General features: G+C 43.3%; 1 protein-coding gene across 3 annotated transcripts in view; it reads left to right on the top strand.

Annotated features, from left to right (window-relative positions):
- Window positions 1-23,165, top strand: part of NCOA7 (nuclear receptor coactivator 7) — a 232,213-nt gene that overhangs the window by 95,348 nt on the left and 113,700 nt on the right. For all 3 annotated transcript variants that reach the window (XM_073575760.1, XM_073575758.1, XM_073575759.1), the window contains exon 3: window positions 12,267-12,472. In XM_073575760.1, the coding sequence (XP_073431861.1) occupies window positions 12,267-12,472 (206 nt within the window). The remainder of the gene's footprint in view (window positions 1-12,266; window positions 12,473-23,165) is intronic.

The raw sequence follows: 23,165 nt of genomic DNA on the forward strand, positions 1-23,165 counted from the left end.
AAATGTAGAAATTTTACCAACTCGTATACATTTGTGATTTACTATTATGCAATCTTTTTGGTTAACCAAAGGTGAATTCCCATCAAAAATATACCACTTACGGTATTATTATTATTTATTCCTATGACTCGCCCTTGTCTCAATGAACTCAGTGAACTAACAAGTTTATACCAAAACTGTTACATTCACATTTCCATCTCTGTGTTTTATAGAAATAACCTTTACTTTATGTGGGATAAAGTGAACTTCCTTCCAGTGTATGATATGAATTCAGCTTGTTTCTTTTCTGTTGTCGTCCTGTTGGCATTAGTGAAGTACAGAGCGTTCATTATGTCTATTATTTTGGGAATACATTGTTGTGTTATGCTTATGCCAAAATATGACGAGCTGCTAGAAAAAAAATACAGTTCCTACTTTTGCAATGCTCAGATTGCACAACACAAGGCATTAAAATCCTAACGTGTACTGTAAATGTGCTATTCCCTCTGATCATTGGTTTTAGAGAGTTTTGCACCAGTTACCATCCCACATAGTGGTAGTCTATTATGTAAAAACAGTGAATGTGTGCAGTAAATATGACCTAATTAAACAGCTTTTTGTCTGGTTGAGCAATTTCTACAAAAGGGGGATTATAAGAAGTTGACCTTTTCCAGTGAACATGGAATTCCTGAAAATTCAAAACTTGAATGACCTTATTTTGTGTTCATTCTCCATTCAGTTATGCTTTGCTATTTTTTGTATTAAAGTGATGGACACCATGACAAAACCTGATGAACCCAATATGATGGAACAGAAAACAATTACGCTCTTTTTTTTTTTACGCACTTATATAGCACCATTAGTTCCACAGCACTTTACAGACATCATCATCACTGTCCCATAAAATGGTTGTGATCGTTAGTGGTAAAGCAGTTTTGCACTAAAGCCCCCGTTACACATAGCGATATCGCTAGCAATATCGCTGTAACATCACCGATTTTGTGACGTTCTAGTGATATTGCTACCGATATCGCTACATGTGATACTTACCTCCGACCGGCTCCCCCGCTAGTTATCGCTGATCGCGCGAGAAGGTCCTGGATCATTTCTCGTCGGGCACTTCCTGCTGGGCTTCCTGTGGCGCCGACAAGCAACGCGTGGACGCGGGCGGGAGGACGTCAGGATCGCTGCGTCTGACAGGTAAGTAGCGACCCCCGACCCCTGCGATGTCGCTGGTGAGATCTGCCTGTGTGGCAGCTTACTAGCGACCACTTAGCGATGCACCAGCGATCCATATCGTTGTTGGGATCGCTGGTGCATCGCTAAGTGTAACGGTACCCTTAGAGATGGTTGAAGGTACAGGTGTAAGCTTTAGACAGTTGGAAAACGTTAATTGAAAGTAGCTACTGATTTTATTGGAACACAATCTTTCAGGAGACAACTGCTTGATTGTTTCAACAGTTTAGAGGTAATCAGTTAACACTTTCAACAAGAGCACACTTGCTGACACTTGCGATAGTCTGCTTGACTTGACATCCATTAAATTGGTCGTCTGGGGTTAACACATTGATGACCCACCTATAGGATAGGTCATCTATATAAGATCAGTAAAATCCAATAATAATCCAGTAAAATCCAATAAAACCCTTTACCTAGGGCCAGATGTACATACTAAACAGAGCAAAAACTTCTGGTCAAGTTAATCATAAAGTGCAGTACCAGTGACTCACCACTAGTCAATGAGCCCTGCTGATCCCCACTATAATGTTTGCTCGTTTGTTGAGTACAATGGGGGTTGAATACTTGACGACTGCATAGAGATTATGCTTGAAATTAGTCCAAAGACCACATATATTCTGGCACTTCAAAATATCAGAAACAAACATTTTCGGGCCAATATACCATGACGGCACCAAAAATCTTGAAGAGATCCAGTATAAGACTAAAATATCAAATTTTATTGAAAAAAAAAAATAAAAAAATAAAAAAAAATACTATAAAATTACAAAAATGCCCAGCAGGAGGCGCTCAAAACATTCATGCCATTGGTTATTATAGTCACACAGACAAATATGAAACCTTGCACATAAGTAATTATAAATAATTTCCAACAAGAGTATAATCTCTATAAATGTAGGGAATTTGCACACCACAGTATTAAAAAATATATTGAATATAAATCAGACCCGATATCTGTAACTTAATTAATTAACCTCAGTGTCAAAATAACTAAATATATCGTGGCTCAAAAAAATACAAAAATACAGTGTAGTACTAGAAACCCAAATTAAATTGCACCTGAATGGTCGTGGCCCGATCTAATATATGCTGCAGGTTAAAATAAGTGGCCTCAATATCAGCAAGATTGAATAGTATCACAGCTGAAAAAGTGCTAGAGGATTGCTGCATAAAGCCTCAAAGTTTCAGCATTAAGATTCAAAAAAATACTGTGTGGAAATAATCTGTGACAACACTACAGGCAACTCACTCTGAATGTAATAGAAACCCACATTAAATTGCACCTGAATGATAGTAACCGAGTCTGATATATACTGCAGATAAAGGTAAATAACTTCAATGTTAGCACGATTGAATAATATCACGGCTGAGAAAGTACTAGAGGATTACTGCATAAATCCAAAAAGGTTCAACATAAAGGGAAAAAAGGATAATACCTATGAAAACGCTGATGCCAGGTCTCTGGTGAATGTGAATGACGCGACCTCCTTCACCCCAACACATGTTTCACACTAGTTTCTTCCGGGGGCGCCCCAAAGTTGGTGTGCAATATGTCCTAAGTACGCTGATGCCCCATTTGTTGGGGTAAACTATTGTTTGGGCACACGTCGGGGCTCGGAAGGGAGGGAGCACCGTTTGACTTTTTGAACGCAACATTGGCTGGAATCAATGATGGCGCCATGTCGCGTTTGGAGACCCCCTGATGTGCTTAAATAGTGGAAGCCCCTCAATTCTAACTCAACCCTAACCCCAACACACCCCTAACCCTAATCCCAACCCTAACTATAACCCTAACCACAACCCTAACCCCAAAACACCCCTAACACTAATCCCAACCATAACCCTAACCACAACCCTAACCCTAATCCCAACCCTAACCACAAACCTAACCCCAACACACCCCTATCCCTAATTCCAACTCTAACCCTAACTTTAGCCTAACTTTAACCCTAATGGAAAAATGGAAATAAATATATTTTCTTTATTTCATTATTTTTCCTAACTAAGAGAGTGATAAAGGGGGGGGGGTATTTACTATTTTTTTTTTTTTATTTTGATCACTGTGATAGGGTTTATCACAGTGATCAAAATGTACCTTGAATGAATGAATGAAATCTTGCCGGGTGCCAGCCGGCAGATCTCGGCAGGTGCACAGCGCATGCGCCCGCCATTTTCTTCCGAGAGGTCCCTGGTGGGGATCGGGGACCCTATTTCTCTTTCCTCAGATGTTCGATCACATCAGAGGAGAGAGAAATTAAATGACACATCAGACTTTGTTTTGTGCAGTCGCCGTTATACGGTTAATAACGCCTTAACTGTCTGTTAAAAGGTGTATCGGCGGTCGTTAAGGAGTTAAAATGGTTGTTCGGCCTTAGGGTACAAATCTGTAGTTACTTTATGTAGCTTCAGACTTGTGAATCCTTACACCGTGTGTACTGTAAGAATTCTCTGGTGGCAGCACCAGGAGCGCCATGTGTCGACTAGACGTTCGCAGCCTCTCACAATGCAAGTTTATTGAGCAAGGCCGGACATATCTAGTCGGATTGGACTCATTTTCACTTTATGCTGCATGCCTGCTAACATAACACTGACAATAGGGCTGTTCTAAGATACTGTACTCCCTGTGTAATTATGTTCTTGAAATAACCTCCAACAGCATATTATATTGATGATAGAAATGCATAATGAATTCTGGTTTAGGTATTACCTGTTCTAGCATTCATCTAGGTGCCTAGATGCAGACATGACTGGCTGGCACAATAATGTTTGTTCTTTCTGTGATCTTGAATGCCAGTCATTGATTGTGTCCAAATGTATTTACTCTCATCTGTACAGTGCAGTTTTGAAAAATAAAAATAATTGTATAATTTTTAAAGTTGAATTTTAAGTTTCCATTTTTAAAATTCGTACTTGCACCAGATTTCACAATAAGAACTGCATACAGTATATTATTAAATAGATCTCTTAAAGAAGCACTCCCATCAAAATTTGAATAATCTTCATTTATTACGGCCATCATATTACATGGCACTATGCACTTACAATTGCTGATTTTGCCCTTCTAATTCTTCTATTTTCCATGAGATCTGTGACATCATGTGACTAACAAAATATTAGCTGAATTAATCTAAGATCTATGTAAAAACAGGAGGTCTCTTTTCCCTGCATGAGTCATCACTGCAAAAGTCCCTGACAGGGCAAGAGGAGCAGCTGGGTCTGGAGATGAAGAATGTAGATGATTCATCCAAAGAAAAGAGACTTCCTGTTTCTAAAAAGAGCAGAGAAAAGAGAAGAATTAGCTGGGTAGAAAGGCAAAATGAGCAATTGTAATTACACAGTGCTATATAATATGATGTTCGCAATATATTAAGTGGATAAAAACTGTGACGGGAGGAGTGCTTCTTTAAACCTAAAGAAACTGGTATACTTAATTTGGAAATCTATGTTAGAATGGCTATATATATATATATATATATATATATACTGGCTCACATGAGGACCGGCCCAGGAAAGGAAGACCAAGAGTCACCTTTGCTGCGGAGGATAAGCCATCCGAGTCACCAGCCTCAGAAATCGCAGGTTAACAGCAGCTCAGATTAGAGACCAGGTCAATGCCACACAGAGTTCTAGCAGCAGACACATCTCTACAACAACTGTTAAGAGTAGACTTTGTGCAGCAGGCCTTCATGGTAAAATAGCTGCTAGGAAACCACTGCTAAGGACAGGCAACAAGCAGAAGAGACTTGTTTGGGCAAAAGAACACAAGGAATGGACATTAGACCAGTGGAAATCTGTGCTTTGGTCTGAGGAGTCCAAATTTGAGATTTTTGGTTCCAACCACCGTGTCTTTGTGTGAGGCAGAAAAGGTGAACGGATGGACTCTACATGCCTGGTTCCCACCGTGAAGCATGGAGGAGGAGGTGAGATGGTGTGGGGGTGCTTTGATGGTGACACTGTTGGGGATTTATTCAAAATTGAAGGCATACTGAACAAGCATGGCTACCACAGCATCTTGCAGCGGCATGCTATTCCATCCGGTTTGCGTTTAGTTGGACCATCATTTATTTTTCAACAGGACAATGACCCCAAACACACCTCCAGGCTGTGTAAGGGCTATTTGACCAAGAAGGAGAGTGATGGGGTGCTACGCCAGATGAGCTGGCCTCCACAGTCACCAGACCTGAACCCAATCGAGATGGTTTGGGGTGAGCTGGACCACAGAGTGAAGGCAAAAGGGCCAACAAGTGCTAAGCATCTCTGGGAACTCCTTCAAGGCTGTTGGAAGACCATTTCCGGTGACTACCTATTGACGCTCATCAAGAGAATGCCAAGAGTGTGCAAAGCAGAAATCAAAGCAAAAGGTGGCTACTTTGAAGAACCTAGAATATAATACATATTCAGTTGTTTCACACTTTTTTGTTAATTATATAATTCCACATGTGTTAATTCATAGTTTTGATGCCTTCAGAGTGAAGCTACAATTTTCATAGACATGAAAATAAAGAAAACTCTTTGAATGAGAAGGTGTGTACTGTATATATATATATATATATATGTGTATTTATTTATATTTGCCTAACAAACGGGCAATCCCTGCATGTGTTGCAGCTGTCGAACAGCCACGAGACATGCATCTGCGGGGATTCGAACATATTTTTCAAGCACGCCGAAGACCCGAGCATGCTCATATAACACCTTATCCGAGCACGTTTGCTCATCACTAGTAAACATGCCTTTTAGTGGAAATACAGCACCTTATGAAAGTGCAATTTGCAGGAATACACTACATTTAGCCATTCTCTATTTGCATTAGGATTAGGCTTTTATATGGTTTCTCCTGTTGACTTTGGATTTATCAGATGACAAATACATAGCGGTGTTTACTTTTCTAATCATTAAAATTGAGTTTGACTACCAAACATATCTGGTGCAATTAGTGTATTATCCTGTTTCAAAGATGCCTTTTGTCTTTCTAAAGACATTAAGTCCCATATCAAAATTAATAAGAGCTAATTAGAAGCATCATGATAAAATATTTATGCGGCAAATTAGTTTGACCATTAGTTCAAAATTAGTTTGGGATCTTTTAGGAGGCTTTGATATGAAATCATGGGAGATGTTGGGGGGGTGAGTGAGTTTGCTTCAGATCTGAAACTGCAAAATCTGCATCAAAACTACACAGTATGAACACAGTCCAAAAGATCAATGCTTATAATAGCGACTACTCCGCAAAAAGAAGTGTCTTATGCTATACTACAAGCTTTGAGACCCAATAAGCCTGCTGGGATGTAGTTTACATACTCCATAAAAGTAGACTAGAACACAAAATTCTCAAGAAGATAAAACAAGCTTATTGGAGCACACCAGCTTTAATACTATATTACCAGTAACAAAGGGCATAGTAATTGTTTTGTTTGGTATGTAGACACAATCAATGTTATCAGATTTCTATGGTATTGTCCACATGACTTACGGGTGAAAAGGGACACGGTGACAACTGAGGGTCATCGCTGGGTGGATTGTTTTTGTTTTCAGAAAAGCCAGTTTTGTTGGTTTTCTGTCTCCAACTTTCCATCCATTTCACTCATCACACATTTCCCAAACATTTTTCCTGCTTTGTTTTTGTTTGCCTGTTGGACTTTACCAATATTATTTAATTTGAGTTCATTCTTCTAAATGTTCCATAACCGGAAATCAATGTTAATAGCATTATAGTGCTAGAACATTGTGAACATACATTACGTATTCAGAAAATGAGTCTAATTATACTCCAAACCTGGCTCTCTCCTTTTAGTTCTATGGGAGTTCTGAAAATAGACAAGGACATGACACTGGTATTGTCGATGTTTCCAGTGGAATAACCCGTCTTATTATTCTCCCGATTAACTAATAACACAACCCTCTTAATACCCAATAAAATAACACGAAAACACCATACCTTCTTTGGATAATTTTGGCCACAGCAGCCTGTATTTAAGCAAACATACAATGAATATATATATATATATATATATATATATATATATATATATATATATATAACACGCTGGGAGGGGTCCTTGAAACTCCCCAAATCTGGTGATTACCAAATATAAAATGTGAACATAAAAATACCATAAAGTACTCTAGGCCATTACCCCACTGGCTCGGAAGCACCATAACCACAAGGGTTCCATTGTTCACTTAACCTCCTGGGAATCCGACAAACCCTTGCCATAACTCCCCCCGAAAATTCACCAGATCCAGAACCATATTCAAATTCTAAATTAAGGAATCCATATCCCAATCTATCCCCCAGACTTATTTTATCACCAACTTCAAGGCCCCCCCAACCGCCATAGAGCCACCATGACCTGAAAATTGCCCCCAAAAATTCCACACCGAAAACATCCCAAGTACCTAAAAAAGGGCAGGTGGGTGGGACTATTCTTGACCCCTGTGAGCAAGAACTGAGGCGACCCCATCCCTGACCTGGCCAAATAACTGACCCCACACAGTATCCTCCCCTAATATCATGCCCCCACCTCCTCCAACCCATTGTCATGTCGGCCTATGCCCAGGCCATGAGGGTGGGACGGCCTTTACTTTATCTGACGATGAAGCTGCAGTGGTTTCACAGTTTTTAGAGAAGAAAATGGCAACGTTACCTTCCATTTAAAAAGCGAGTTTTGTTTCTAAAATATTCCTTCTAAAGTTGCTTTACCGCCTCAAGTGAAATTTCAAAGTAATAAGAAAACTAAAACATAACAAAACATTTCTCAAGTATATATAATTAGGAAAAGTAAAAAATGTCCACTCTAATTTTGACCTCATTCATTCCTTATTCACATACGTGTTCTATTCGTGGTTTTCACAAATAGAACTTGTAGCTTTGAAACTTTATGGGGATATTGTTTTTTAATAGACCGTGTGAACATGCAAAAATAACAGGGAATATCCATTGATGAAAACTACCAGTTCAAGTCTATGGGTCAGTGAAAATCACAGACAGCACACGGATGGCATCAGTGTGGAGTCCGTGGCTGTATGTGATTAACATTACCAAGGATGGGAGAAGCTTTCTAATTTATTTATTTATCCATACATAAAAAAAACTGATGCACTGGCCAAGTAGTAATGAAACTCGGATCCAAAATGCTGATTACTCTCATACCATTTTTGACTTTGACTGTGGGTAGAGTCTTCGCGTCTGCCAGGGCCCCTCCGCTGCCTCTGTTATCTTAATCCTCTTCCTTATTTAAACTTCGTGCCTGCATTGTCCTTCCCATGGATGAATAAAGACAACAAAGGGAGCAGAGGAGCCATGGCAAAGCCAAAGACTGTACCCACAGTCCCGCCCCACTTGCCTTCCCCAATGCATAGAGACAAAAACTTCTAGTGATGACTTTAAAATAACTTGGCTGCAGATTTCTTCCCTGAATGTATGTATTAAATCAGTATAACGTTGCCATTATGGGCATACCTTTAATGTAACATGCATAACCCTGATGACTTGTATTTAAGCAATTTCTACTGAACGCGCCGATACCCCATAGGCAAGGCTGCCACCAGGAATTTCGGGGCACCATACTGGCAAAATTTTCGGGGCCCCCTTGAGATTCCACCCAGGCTCCACCCCAGCCCCGCCTCCAGCCCTCGAATTGTCCACAGGCACACCGTTCACTCTTGGAAAAATTCCACTTCTCACCAATCGCACATTAACAGTTCCCATCACCAGATCACACATATAACCAGCAGGCTTTGTTTTGGCCAAAAGATTTTTTTAAGCCGCCACACCATGTCCAGACCACATATTAAAACCACAGTGACCGAATAATACCACATACAAGGTACAAATACCGCCATACCATGACCAGACCACATATTACCACCACTTTGTGACTGAATACTACAATACTGATCAGTAATAAAAAAAACACAATACTAATATCACCATATGTGCCATTATACACAGGATATCTGTACTTAGTATGCAGTGTCTGTGTAAAGGTAATACAGTGATCACTGGTGACATTGTACACAGGACCGCTGTATATAGTATACTGTGTATAGTATCAGTGTATAGGTAACACACTGACTCACCAGTGACGCCTCTCGGTGAAGTCTTTCATCTTCATCCAGCACAGATCAACGTCCCTTCTTCCAGCCAGGGCTCGTCTCTGCAGGAAATAACACAGTTATCTAGAGCACCGCTTGCAGAACACATTACTTACTTTTTTTTCAAAACTTCTACACTACACCAAATGAAGAAAAAAGGCAACATAGTATCACTCTGCACAGTAACAGGACCGCCCCCCATTTAAAACAGTATACTCAGAAAATAAAATAAATACATCACTGCAGTAATAATATCCTTTATTTATCCCATATGGTAATAATAACCCCCATCCTGGCCCCCGTGTGTCTCATTCCTGGCTCCAGCCATATGTTCTCCCATCCTGCCCTCATGAGTATCCATTTTGCCCTACCTGTCCCATGATCCTGTCACAACTGTCCCATTATCCTGCCCCATCTGTCCCATGATCTTGTCCCATGAACCTACACTGTCTCCATCCTGCCCCATGATCCTGCCCCATCTGTCTCCATCCTGCCCAATCTGTCTCCATCCTGCTCGATCTGTCTTTATCCTGCCCGATCTGTCTCCATCCTGCCCCATATTCCTGACTCATCTGTTTCCATCCCGCACCATGTCTCCAATCATGCCCCCTGTGTCTCCAATCTTGCCCCCATATCTTTCATCCTGCCACCATGTCTCCAATCCTGCCCCGTGTCTTCAATCCTGCCCCCATATCTTTCATCCTGCCATCATGTCTCCCATCCTGCCCCCTGTGTCTCCAATTCTGCCCCCATATCTTTCATCCTGCCACCATGTCTCCAATCCTGCCCCCATATCTTTCATCCTGCCACCATGTCTCCAACCCTGCCTCCATATCTTTCATCCTGTTATGTATCCAATTCTGTCCCATAGCTTTCATTCTGCCCCATGGCTTCAATCCTGCCCCGTGTCTCCATTCTGCCCCCTGTGTCTCCAATAATGCCCCGTGTCTCCAATCATGCCCCCTGTGTCTCCAATCATGCCCCCTGTGTCTCCAATCATGCCCCCATATCTTTCATCCTGTCCCTGTGTCTCCAATGCTGCCCCCTGTGTCTCCATTCTGCCCCCTGTGTCTCCATTCTGCCCCAGGGTCTCCAATCATACCTCCTGTGTCTCCAATCATGCCCCCATATATTTCACTCTGCCCCCTGTGTCTCCATGCTGCCCGTGTCTCCAATCATGCCTCCATATCGTTCATTCTGCTCCAGTGTCCTGCCCCTTGTGTCTCCATTCTGCCCCCCTGTGTCTACAATCATGCCCCCATATCTTTCATTCTGCCCTCTTTCTCCATTCTGCCCCAGGGTCTCCAATCATACCCCCTGTGTCTCCAATCATGCCCCCATATATTTCATTCTGCCCCCTGTGTCTCTATTCTGCCCGTGTCTTCAATCATGCCTCCATATCTTTCATCCTGCCCCCGTGTCTCCAATCCTGCCCCTTGTGTCTCCATTCTGCCCCCTGTGTCTACAGTCATGCCCCCATATCTTTCATTCTGCCCGGTCTCTATTCTGCCCCCGGCAGGATGGACACTTTTCTCCATCCTGATGGCTTCCCGCTTTCAATAAAAATAAAATACAAAAAAAAAAAATCTTTCTCCTTACCTTGCCCGCGCTCCTGCGATGAGCGATCTTCCCTCCAGGCTGAAAGGGCGCACTCACCGGTGACTGACAATGACGTTAGACGCCAGTAACGTGCACACTGACGTCAGCTGCCAGCCTCCGATTGGCTGGCGGCTTTATCTATTGCCATGCGTGCCCTGGCCCACACGGCAATAGCTTGTAACTCAACCCTGCGTCTCGGACGCAGGGTTCAGTTACTGCACTAGCAAAATCCTGCCCCCTCTGCTGCCTGGACCCCATACGCCAGTCAGGGAAGTAATGTCCTGATGGCGGCCCTGCCCATATGTGGTCAGAATCTACTATTTGGACACATGGCATGGCACAGAAGGGAAGGTGCACTATTTGACTTGACTATTGGAGTACAATTTAGCCTTCAACTGATTCTGGATGCCATGTCACATTTGCCAAAACATCAGAAACCCCCTACACAGGATGCCATGTTGGAGACACTAATGGAATTCATCTAGTGAGTAGACTGACTCTTTTTGGACTCACAGGTTCTTCATGAATGTTTACAACATCAGGACATGAAAATGAAAAATATTTTTTTTTCCACAAAAATAATCTTTTAGCTACAACTGTTTCCCTTTCACAAAAGTAGCAGGAGAAATTGGACCACAAAAATTGACTGTCTTGTGCAATTTCTCCTGAGTATGCTAATACCCCATAATTGGTTGGAAACTTCTTTTTGTGCACACAGCAGGGCTCAGGAGGGAAGGAGCACTATGAATTATGGAGTGCAATATTGGCTAGGATAGATTGAGAACTCCATGGTTATTGTGGTGCTCACATGGAGAGAGAGATGTCAGATTTAGGGAGGTCAGTAGACAGTAGGAGCATAAGAAGTTCAATTGTGGGGTTCCCACAATACTTCCATTCAGTATTCTATCATGAAGCACCCACCACACTGTCATATCCCGCTTCAAACACCTTCTCTGACAGGTAGTATCATCCGGTCTCCAGTGTACCATACTTAAATTATCTCTAAAACCCTGAGACCAGTATATGTGCATCCACATCTTCTCTTCAGGGAAAGGGGCAACTCACAAAATTCACCATCTTGAGATGTGCTCTTCATACCTGTTTACTAGACCAGGAGCTAATTCACTACGCTGGCAGATAACCATGAGCCACAACTCATGGGACCATGAGCCTAATGTGACTCCCGAGCTACAGGTTGGAGACATGTGTCCTACATAAACCCATTGATATGTGAATATTGCAGTGCCATTGAGAGTTTAATCCTTGTTTTTTAGATCTTTTGCTGTCTGGCTTTGCTGGATATTGGTATTTATTCATAATTGATCCTTTATTCTTTGTTTAAATTTGTTAAGGTTAAAAAAGCGAAAGACAACAAAACAAAATCCAGAGCTCACATCCAGTAATTCACACATCGATCCTCCTCCCAGCAAAGATGGCAGTTTGACGGTGATTCTAGGACAAGTTCCTGAGAAGGCACTGAGTATTGATGAAGAAAAGAAAAAGAAAAGAGGTCAAGGGAAACAGTCTCGTCGTAGTGAGAATAAAAGGCACAGCACAGGTATGAAAATTATTGGAACTCATCCGGCTTTTTTCTAGCACTCTCTCATGCCTAATATCTAAATAATGTAAATTGGTGAGAGAATTCTAGTGTCATCACAAACAAGGAGGTGTTAATCATCCATTTGACCATTTTAAGATGAATTTTTAACATCACTTTCTGTAAGAAACTGACTGAAATTCGTCCCTGTTCATACCTAATCTTTGGTTTCTGTGAAAAGCTGCAGCGTATACGTTAAACAGAGGTTGTTGTATATTGTAGGTATAGGTATTTAGGTATATTGTAGCCGGTGACCAGAAAAATGCCCACAGGAAAATTGCCCATAGGAAAAACGCCCACAAGAAAATTGCCCACACGGAAAATTGCCCACATGGAAAATTGCCCACACGGAAAATTGCCCACACGGAAATTTGCCCACACAGAAAATTGCCCACACGGAAAATTGCCCACATGGAAAATTTCCAATTGCAGCATCACAAAGTTTCAGATCTATGATATTTGAGGTGCAAGGTGAGGATGAACAAATGATATATGAAAATTGCCCGAAGACATGAAAACCCACAGGAAAACAGTAGAGAGTTATAGGTGAGATGCTCTTCAGGACAGACAATAGCATAGATCTATAGGATAAATGCTCTGGAGGACAGGGGGATAGTATGCAGGTATAGGTGAGATGCTCTGCAGGACAGGAGAATAATATAGAATTCTAGGTGAGATGCTCTGCAGCACAGAAGCACATTTGCTTCGGCTTTTTGAGGGCAGGAGTCATGATAATGTTCTGTTGGTTCTTGAACTACGTTGTCATCTTTTGTTTTGAGAATTGAATGGCACTTTGAAGAGCGATGCAATCGGCATCTCCAAGTCATCACTGCGTTGATAGTATGAAATGCAAGATATTCAAACCCCAAGTAAATCATAACTTTGTTGTTCCTCTGGCTAGAATACCTTAGATGAACTCAAAATGCACTTTTATTGAAAAGAAATTAAAAAATATGGGGATAGATCTATTAAAGTACCGTACATGTTTTAACTAACCAAAACACAATTGGCTGGCACAGCAGGAAAGCCATTGTTCACTGGGGTTGTACCAAAAGGAATGACAGGATTGCCAATTGGAAATAATGGGGGTGGGGAAGCGCTGGAAGGAACATGTGAAATAATGTCAACAAGGAAAGCCAAGTGACTTCCATGGGCTCCATTGAAATACAATACAGCATAACACAGGCAGCAAAGAAAATGCAGAATGGATTTCAACAAAGGTCTCTGGGCCCAGCTGACTGCTCCGGGCTCTACAGGTTCGGGTCACTCATACCTAGTCCCAGAATACAGATTCTGTTCTTACGAGTTGTCATTCCACTCTCAGTGTGGTGTGTATGGGCCTAGAGACACTGATTCCAATCGATTCTGCATTTTCTTTCATCCTATGCCTTCCTACACCTGCAGTATATGTGTATGATACATAACTATGTAGGATCTATTCACTCCAAGGGCCCCGTCACACATAGCGACTCACCAGCGATCCCGACAACGATATCAACTTGTCAGGATCGCTGATGAGTCGCTACATGATCGCTGGTGAGCTGTCAAACAGACAGCTTCACCAGCGATCAGCACAGCGACGCCGAGCGCGCGGCATCGCTGTGTACTTTAGTAACCAGCGCGCTGATGCAGGGAGCTGGTAACTAATGTACACATCGGGTTTCTAAGGGGCATGCGTCACTTAGAAACCCGATGTGTACCTTGGTTACCAGCTCCCTGCATCAGCGCGCTGGTAACAAAGGTACACATCGGGTTTCTAAGCACCGCCCGGTGCTTAGAAACCCTGCGTTTACCTTAGTTACCAGCGCGCTGATCGCTGGTCTCCCGCCTGTCACACGCAGCGATGCGTGCTGGCCAGCGGGAGACCAGCGATCAAAAAAATGTCCAGGGCTTTCCATCAACGATCAGCGATACCGGCAGGGGGGGCGGTCGCTGGTCAGTGTCACACACAGCGATCTCGTTGGTGAGATCGCTGTTGCGTCACAAAACTTGTGACTCAGCAGCGATCTCGCTAGCGAGATCGCTATGTGTGACGGGGGCTCTATTCTTGGTAGTCATAAGGGAAAGAAGTGCAGGCGCCAGATTCACTGCCACTGAATCAAAAGGAGAGCGGCGCTGCTATGGCACTTCCGGTGTAACAGGCCAGATTAACCCCCCGCCCAGAATATACCTGAGGTTAAAGTGGCCTAGGCCAGATTATACCCCTCTGGGCCAGAATATACCCTGGGGTATAGTTTGGCCTAGGCCAGATTATACCCCTCCGGTTCAGAATATACCCCAGATGTTGTAGATCAGGCAGCATGGGGGGCAGAGACAGTGAACGGAGTCCCAGGCATCACACAGGGGCCCCAGGCAGCACACAGGAGCAGAGACAGCAAAGGGGTTCCCAGGCAGCACATGGGGCCCCAGGCAGAGCACAGGGGCCACAGGCAGCACAAGGGACCCAGGCAGCACACGGGGGTCCAGGCAGCACACGGGAGCCCCAGGCAGCGCACAGGGGTCCCAGGCAGAACACAGGAGCCACAGGCAGCACATGGGGCCCCAGGCAGTACAAGGGCCCCAAGCAGCACACGGGGCCCCAGGCGGCACACAGAGGTCCCAGGCAGAACACAAGGGTCCCAGGCAGAACACAGGGCCCCAGGCAGCACACGTGGCCCCAGGCAGCACACAGGATACCCAGGCAGCACACGGGGCCCCAGGCAGAGCACAGGGGCCGCAAGCACCACATGGGGCCCCAGGCAGCACACGGGGGTCCCCGTTTGCTTCCTGGGACCCCGTTCACTGTCTCTGCCCCCCCCCATGTGCAGCCTAGGGCCCCGTGTACTGCCTGATCTACAGCAGCTGGGGTATATTCTGACCCGGAGGGGTATAATCTGGCCTAGGCCACTTTAACCCCGGGTATATTCTTGGTGGGGGGTTAATCTGGCCTGTTACACCGGCTCCTCTGTTGGTCAGTGACATCACTATGTGCTCTTGTCTGCTGACCTGCCTGTCTTTCGAGAGCCTGCACGAACCAGGGCTCATCCCACTGAACACACATTGGTAAGACTATTGGTTCACCAACAGAAAAAAAACAGAGGTGTAATGACTGTGCTCCCAGGGATCAAGGTGCCTGCTTCTGCTGGATCTCCGCCCTCACTGAAGATGCAGATGACATGCAGCGTGTTGCAGAGACCCGTCGGGTCCCTGCACTGCGACACATGCAGTGGCTGTGAGCTGACGTCGGAGGTGCAGCCACAGGGAGCGGCGCATGACAATGGCGCACACTCCAATGTCAGCTTCGGTGCGGTGGCTACAAAAGACACTGGGTGATGTGGGAGCAGAGGAAAGGTGAGTAGGATGTTTTTTTTTTTAATTATGCATTAGGGGCAGAACGGGGACATATACACTAGGATTGGGGACCATATAAACCAGGATGGGGACATATATACCAGGAAGTGGTTTACTCAAGGGTGGATAAAAATAAAGAATACCACAAGATCAGAGCAGAATGTGCAGCATGAATGATGATACAATGATAAAATAATAAAGATGATAATAACAAATGGCAAAGTTTTTGTGGAAAAAATGCCTTTATTAAAATATATTGGCACAACAATTAAGTGCATTAAAATTATATATATATATATATAATCATAAAAAAGAAAAAATAATAATAAAATATAAAACCACATATGCGGTATACTTATGTATACTGGAAAACCCGTTCCATAACAAAAAAGGCTGAATTAATGATACAGGTAGAGAAGTGCATAATTATAGTGACACAAAAAAAAAAAATATACATTAATAAATGTGCCAAAAGTGCAGCTGTGCAAATAAGTAAAAAAAAACGCCCTAAGGCGTGTGCTATTGAACCAAAAAAAAAAAAAATACCTGTAAGCCAATGACCGCAATGTGGATAGTATAGTGACGCGCCCCGACGCGCATTTCGGAAATAAAATCTCCTTCGTCAGGGATCTAATGTATATTTATTTTTTTTGTGTCACTATAATTATGCACTTCTCTACCTGTATCATTAATTCAGCCTTTTTTGTTATGGAACGGGTTTTCCAGTATACATAAGTATACCGCATATGTGGTTTTATATTTTATTATTATTTTTTCTTTTTTATGATTATATATATATATAATTTTAATGCACTTAATTGTTGTGCCAATATATTTTAATAAAGGCATTTTTTCCACAAAAACTTTGCCATTTGTTATTATCATCTTTATTATTTTATCATTGTATCATCATTCATGCTGCACATTCTGCTCTGATCTTGTGGTATTCTTTATTTTTATCCACCCTTGAGTAAATCTTTTCATACACACTGGATGGTCTGCCATCCTTTTCTTGGGAGATTGGTTCAATCACACTTTTTTATATATTTATATCTTTATTTATATTAATGTGATTATTACATTTTATATTAGTATTTTGTGTGTTTGTATTTTTTTCCTTGTTCATTCTTATACCAGGAAGTGGGCATATATACCAGGATAGAGACCATGTGGACTATGTATACTAGGATGGGGACCATATATACCAGAATTGGGACATATACTGTTTACCAGGATGCGGACATATTCACCAGGATTATGGGCATATATACCAGGATGGGGGACATTTTACTACATAATGAAGGGGGCAATTCATGTCTTTATAGAATTTAGAACAATACAGGGGCCCATACATCTGACCATCATGTGTGTGTGTGTGGGGGGCGCAGGTCTAAATTTCGCATTGGTCCCCATCGGACTCCAGTTACAACACTGCAAAAACATATCATACATTCACAGCAAGAACACAGGGTGGTACAAGTGACAGAATCTAACCTTTCTGCTGTGCCTTCTGGGCTTCCAGGAACAATTATCTCTGCCAGGAGCATTCTGCTTTTGGTGGGCTCCCGCTGAATTAAATGTGATCTGCAGTCCCATGTAACTCCACAGATAACACAGTGATACTTTTGTAAGTACTGATAGCAGTGATGGCTCCTCTGGATCATACTGCTTCTGGTTCTGCATGTGCTGCTGTTTTGGGCTGGTGGGAGGAGTAAGGCTATGTACACACGCTGCGGTTTTTGCTGCGGTTCCGCTGCGGTTTTGGCCCTGCGGAACCACAGCAGTTCCGCAGACATGGTACAGTACCATGTAACCCTATGGGTTTTCAAAACCGCAGTGCTCACGCTGCCTTTTTTTCCGCCCGGTTTTGCTGTGTTTTTTTTTCCGCAGCATGTCAATTGTTTCTGCGGATTCTGCTGTGGTTTCACACCTTTAACATAGTAGAGGTGTGAAACCACAGGGCAAAACCGCAGGCCAAACCGCAGCAAAACCGCAGGTCACTTTACCTGCTGTTTTACCTGCGGTTCCGCGGGAAAAAAACAGCAGGTGAATCTGCAGCGTGTGCACATAGCCTAATGATACAGGTAGAGAAGTGCATAATTATAGTGACACAAAAAAAATAAATATACATTAATAAATGTGCCAAAAGTGCAGCTGTGCAAATAAGTAAAAAAACGCCCTAAGGCGTGTGCTATTGAACCAAAAAAAAAAACAAAAAACCTGTAAGCCAATGACCGCAATGTGGATAGTATAGTGACGCGCCCTGACGCGCGTTTCGGAAATAAAATCTCCTTCGTCAGGGATCTAATGTATATTTATTTTTTTTGTGTCACTATAATTATGCACTTCTCTACCTGTATCATTAATTCAGCCTTTTTTGTTATGGAACGGGTTTTCCAGTATACATAAGTATACCGCATATGTGGTTTTATATTTTATTATTATTTTTTCTTTTTTATGATTACATATATATATAATTTTAATGCACTTAATTGTTGTGCCAATATATTTTAATAAAGGCATTTTTTCCACAAAAACTTTGCCATTTGTTATTATCATCTTTATTATTTTATCATTGTATCATCATTCATGCTGCACATTCTGCTCTGATCTTGTGGTATTCTTTATTTTTATCCACCCTTGAGTAAATCTTTTCATACACACCGGATGGTCTGCCATCCTTTTCTTGGGAGATTGGTTCAATCACACTTTTTTATATATTTATATCTTTATTTATATTAATGTGATTATTACATTTTATATTAGTATTTTGTGTGTTTGTATTTTTTTCCTTGTTCATTCTTATACCAGGAAGTGGGCATATATACCAGGATAGAGACCATGTGGACTATATATACTAGGATGGGGACCATATATACCAGAATTGGGACATATACTGTTTACCAGGATGCGGACATGTTCACCAGGATTATGGGCATATATACCAGGATGGGGGACATTTTACTACATAATGAAGGGGGCAATTCATGTCTTTATAGAATTTAGAACAATACAGGGGCCCATACATCTGACCATCATGTGTGTGTGTGTGGGGGGCGCAGGTCTAAATTTCGCATTGGTCCCCATCGGACTCCAGTTACAACACTGCAAAAACATATCATACATTCACAGCAAGAACACAGGGTGGTACAAGTGACAGAATCTAACCTTTCTGCTGTGCCTTCTGGGCTTCCAGGAACAATTATCTCTGCCAGGAGCATTCTGCTTTTGGTGGGCTCCCGCTGAATTAAATGTGATCTGCAGTCCCATGTAACTCCACAGATAACACAGTGATACTTTTGTAAGTACTGATAGCAGTGATGGCTCCTCTGGATCATACTGCTTCTGGTTCTGCATGTGCTGCTGTTTTGGGCTGGTGGGAGGAGTAAGGCTATGTACACACGCTGCGGTTTTTGCTGCGGTTCCGCTGCGGTTTTGGCCCTGCGGAACCACAGCAGTTCCGCAGACATGGTACAGTACCATGTAACCCTATGGGTTTTCAAAACCGCAGTGCTCACGCTGCCTTTTTTTCCGCCCGGTTTTGCTGTGTTTTTTTTTCCGCAGCATGTCAATTGTTTCTGCGGATTCTGCTGTGGTTTCACACCTTTAACATAGTAGAGGTGTGAAACCACAGGGCAAAACCGCAGGCCAAACCGCAGCAAAACCGCAGGTCACTTTACCTGCGGTTTTACCTGCGGTTCCGCGGGAAAAAAACAGCAGGTGAATCTGCAGCGTGTGCACATAGCCTAAGGGTACCGTTACACGTAGCGATGCACCAGAGATCCCGACAACGATATGGATCGCTGGTGCATCGCTAAGTGGTCGCTAGTGAGCTGCCACACAGGCAGATCTCACCAGCGACATCGCTGGGGTCGAGGGGCGCTACTTACCTGTCAGACGCGGCGATCCTGACGTCCTCCCACCCATGTCCACGCGTCGCTCGTCGGCGCCACAGGAAGCCCAGCAGGAAGCGCTCGACGAGAAATGATCCAGGACCTTCTCGCGCGACCAGCAAAATCGGTGACTTTACAGCGATATTGCTAGCGATATCGCAGTGTGTAACGGGGGCTTAAGGCAGAATCAGTGAGAGATGAGAGCAGACTATATCTATCTATTGCTGATAATGGCAGACTGCTACAAACACAGATCTTCATTTTTGCAGTTTTGCACTAGATCAACTGTAAATCACAAGTTCATCACATATCATGTGAACATCCTCACCTTGCACCTCAAATATCATAGATCTGAAACTTTGTGATGCTGCATTTGGCAATTTTCTGTGTGGGCAATTTTCTGTGTGGGCAATTTTCCATGGTGGCAATTTTCCGTGTGGGCAATTTTCTGTGTGGGCAATTTTCCATGTGGGCAATTTTCCGTGTAGGCAATTTTCCGTGTGGGCAATTTTCCGTGTGGGCAATTTTCCATGTGGGCAATTTTCCGTGTAGGCAATTTTCCACGTGGGCAATTTTCCACGTGGACAATTTTCTCTGTGGGCATTTTTCAGGGAACCATTGTAGCCATTTAAAAGCCTTATTGCTGTGGGCATGTGGAGCCCTCCATTGATCATTCAAACCATTGGGCAGAAGTGTTCGGCTCATGCAGCAGCATGCACACACCAGTGTATCACACTATACTTCTGTGTACTTTCACCTTACCAAAGGTTTCTGTAACTTCTATCTCAGGAGTTAAGTTACTATCTTAGACATGGTCTTTGCTCTGCTAATAACACATCAGGATCCTCTACCATAGCCAATTCAACTGTCCGCAGACCTTATCAGGATCCTCTACCATAGCTTATTCTACTATCTGCAGACCATATCAGGATCTTCTACCATAGCCTATTCTACTATCTGCAAACTATCAGGATCCTCTACCATAGCCTATTCTACTATCTGCAGAACGTATCAGGATCCTCTACCATAGCCTATTCTACTATCTGCAGACTGTATTAGGATCCTCTACCATAGCCTATTCTACTATCTGCAGACCGTATTAGGATCCTCTACTATAGCCTATTCTACTATCTGCAGACCGTATCAGGATCCTCTACCATAGCCTATTCTACTATCTGCAGACCGTATCAGGATCCTCTACATAGCCTATTCTACTATCTGCAGACCATATGATGATCCTCTATCATAGCGTATTCTACCATCTGCAGACCGTATTAGGATCCTCTACTATAGCCTATTCTACTATCTGCAGACCGTATCAGGATCCTCTACCATAGCCTATTCTACTATCTGAAGACCGTATGATGATCCTCTACCACAGCGTATTCTACTATCTACAGACCGTATTAGGATCCTCTTCCATAGCCTATTCTACTATCTGCAGACCGTATTAGGATCCTCTACCATAGCCTATTCTACTATCTGCAGAGCGTATCAGGATCCTCTACCATAGCCTATTCTACTATCTGCAGACCGTATTAGGATCCTCTACCATAGCCTATTCTACTATCTGCAGACCGTATTAGGATCCTCTACCACAGCCTATTTTACTATCTGCAGACCGCATCAGGATCCTCTACCATATCCTATTCTACTATCTGCAGGCCATATTAGGATCCTCTACCATAGCCTATTCTACTATCTACAGACCGTATTAGGATCCTCTACCATAGCCTATTTTACTATCTGCAGACCGTATCAGGATCCTCTACCATAGCCTATTTTACTATCTGCAGACCGTATCAGGATCCTCTACCATAGCCTATTCTACTATCTACAGACCGTATTAGGATCCTCTACCATAGCCTATTTTACTATCTGCAGACCGTATCAGGATCCTCTACCATAGCCTATTCTACTATCTGAAGACCGTATGATGATCCTCTACCACAGCGTATTCTACTATCTGCGGACCGTATTAGGATCCTCTTCCATAGCCTATTCTACTATCTGCAGACCGTATTAGGATCCTCTACCATAGCCTATTCTTCTATCTGCAGACCGTATCAGGATCCTCTACCATAGCCTATTCTACTATCTAAAGACCGTATGATGATCCTCTACCACAGCGTATTCTACTATCTGCGGACCGTATTAGGATCCTCTACCATAGCCTATTCTACTATCTGCAGACCGTATTAGGATCCTCTACCATAGCCTATGCTACTATCTGCAGACCGTATGAGGATCCTCTACCATATCCTATTCTAATGTCTGCAGGCCCTTTCAGGTTCCTCTACCATAGCCTATTCTACTATCTGCACTTCGTTGTACTTGTTCTTAACATTCAGAGTTTTGCTCATTGTGTCATCGTCAGCCTGTTTACACAGCAAGATAATCTGATAACAAGCATTTTTAATAAGACTTGTTCACGATTATCTGGTAGTATAAATATCTCTTTTTATAGCTTTTTATGTCTGCGTTGGCTGTAATACTCGCTAGTGACTTGTTAATGTGCTTTACTAATACCGTGTTTCCCCGAAAGTAAGACCCTGTCTTACATTAATTTTACCCCAAAAAGTCCCACCCTGTCTTACTTTCGGGGGAGGTCTTACATTAGCCCAAAAAAAATGACAATTTCTTTTTAACCAATAAATTAACATTTATTAACATGCTGTTATACCCCATAACAGTGCCGTATCCCACTGCACACAGCCCCACACCCCATAACAGTGCCGTATCCCACTGCACACAGCCCCACACCCCATAACAGTGCCGTATCCCACTGCACACAGCCCCACACCCCATAACAGTGCCGTATCCCACTGCACACAGCCCCACACCCCATAACAGTGCCGTATCCCACTGCACACAGCCCCATACCCTATACAGTACATGTTTCCCTACTTGGTTTTTAAATGCTGGACGTTTTCCTCTGCGGTGCGGCTGTGGGTGCGGAAGGCCTGTGCTGCAGGGAACGCTGTGCCAATCAGCAGGGAAACAGCGGTGACGTGGGGCTGGGGCGGCCAATTACAGCCCGAGCTGCTGGACCAATCAGTGCTCGAGCCGGGGGCCGGCGGTGACGTGGGGAACAGGGGCGGCCAATGAGCTGTTGAGCTGGGCGGATTGCGGAGTTAACACGGCGAGTTAACCCCATGAGCGCTGGACCCGCCCAGCTGCACCTGAGGACACCTCTGGAGCCTGGGGACCCAATGGGGGACAGCGGCGGCCCAAAGGTAAGGGCCTTACATTTCACAGCGGCCCCCAACCCTGCCTTACATTCGGGGGAGGCCTTACATTGAAGGACCCCCCCGTAACCCCCACCCTGTCTTACTTTCGGGGGGGTCCTACTTTCGGGGAAACACGGTATCATCCTAACCAAAACGTGCATAAGCATTTTGTATGCAGTGCCATCTGAGAATAAAGGGAAA

This window comes from Dendrobates tinctorius, unplaced genomic scaffold, assembly GCF_039654945.1.
Source record: "Dendrobates tinctorius isolate UK_male_01 unplaced genomic scaffold, ASM3965494v1 ptg000046l, whole genome shotgun sequence".
NCBI classification, from domain to species: Eukaryota; Metazoa; Chordata; class Amphibia; order Anura; family Dendrobatidae; genus Dendrobates; species Dendrobates tinctorius.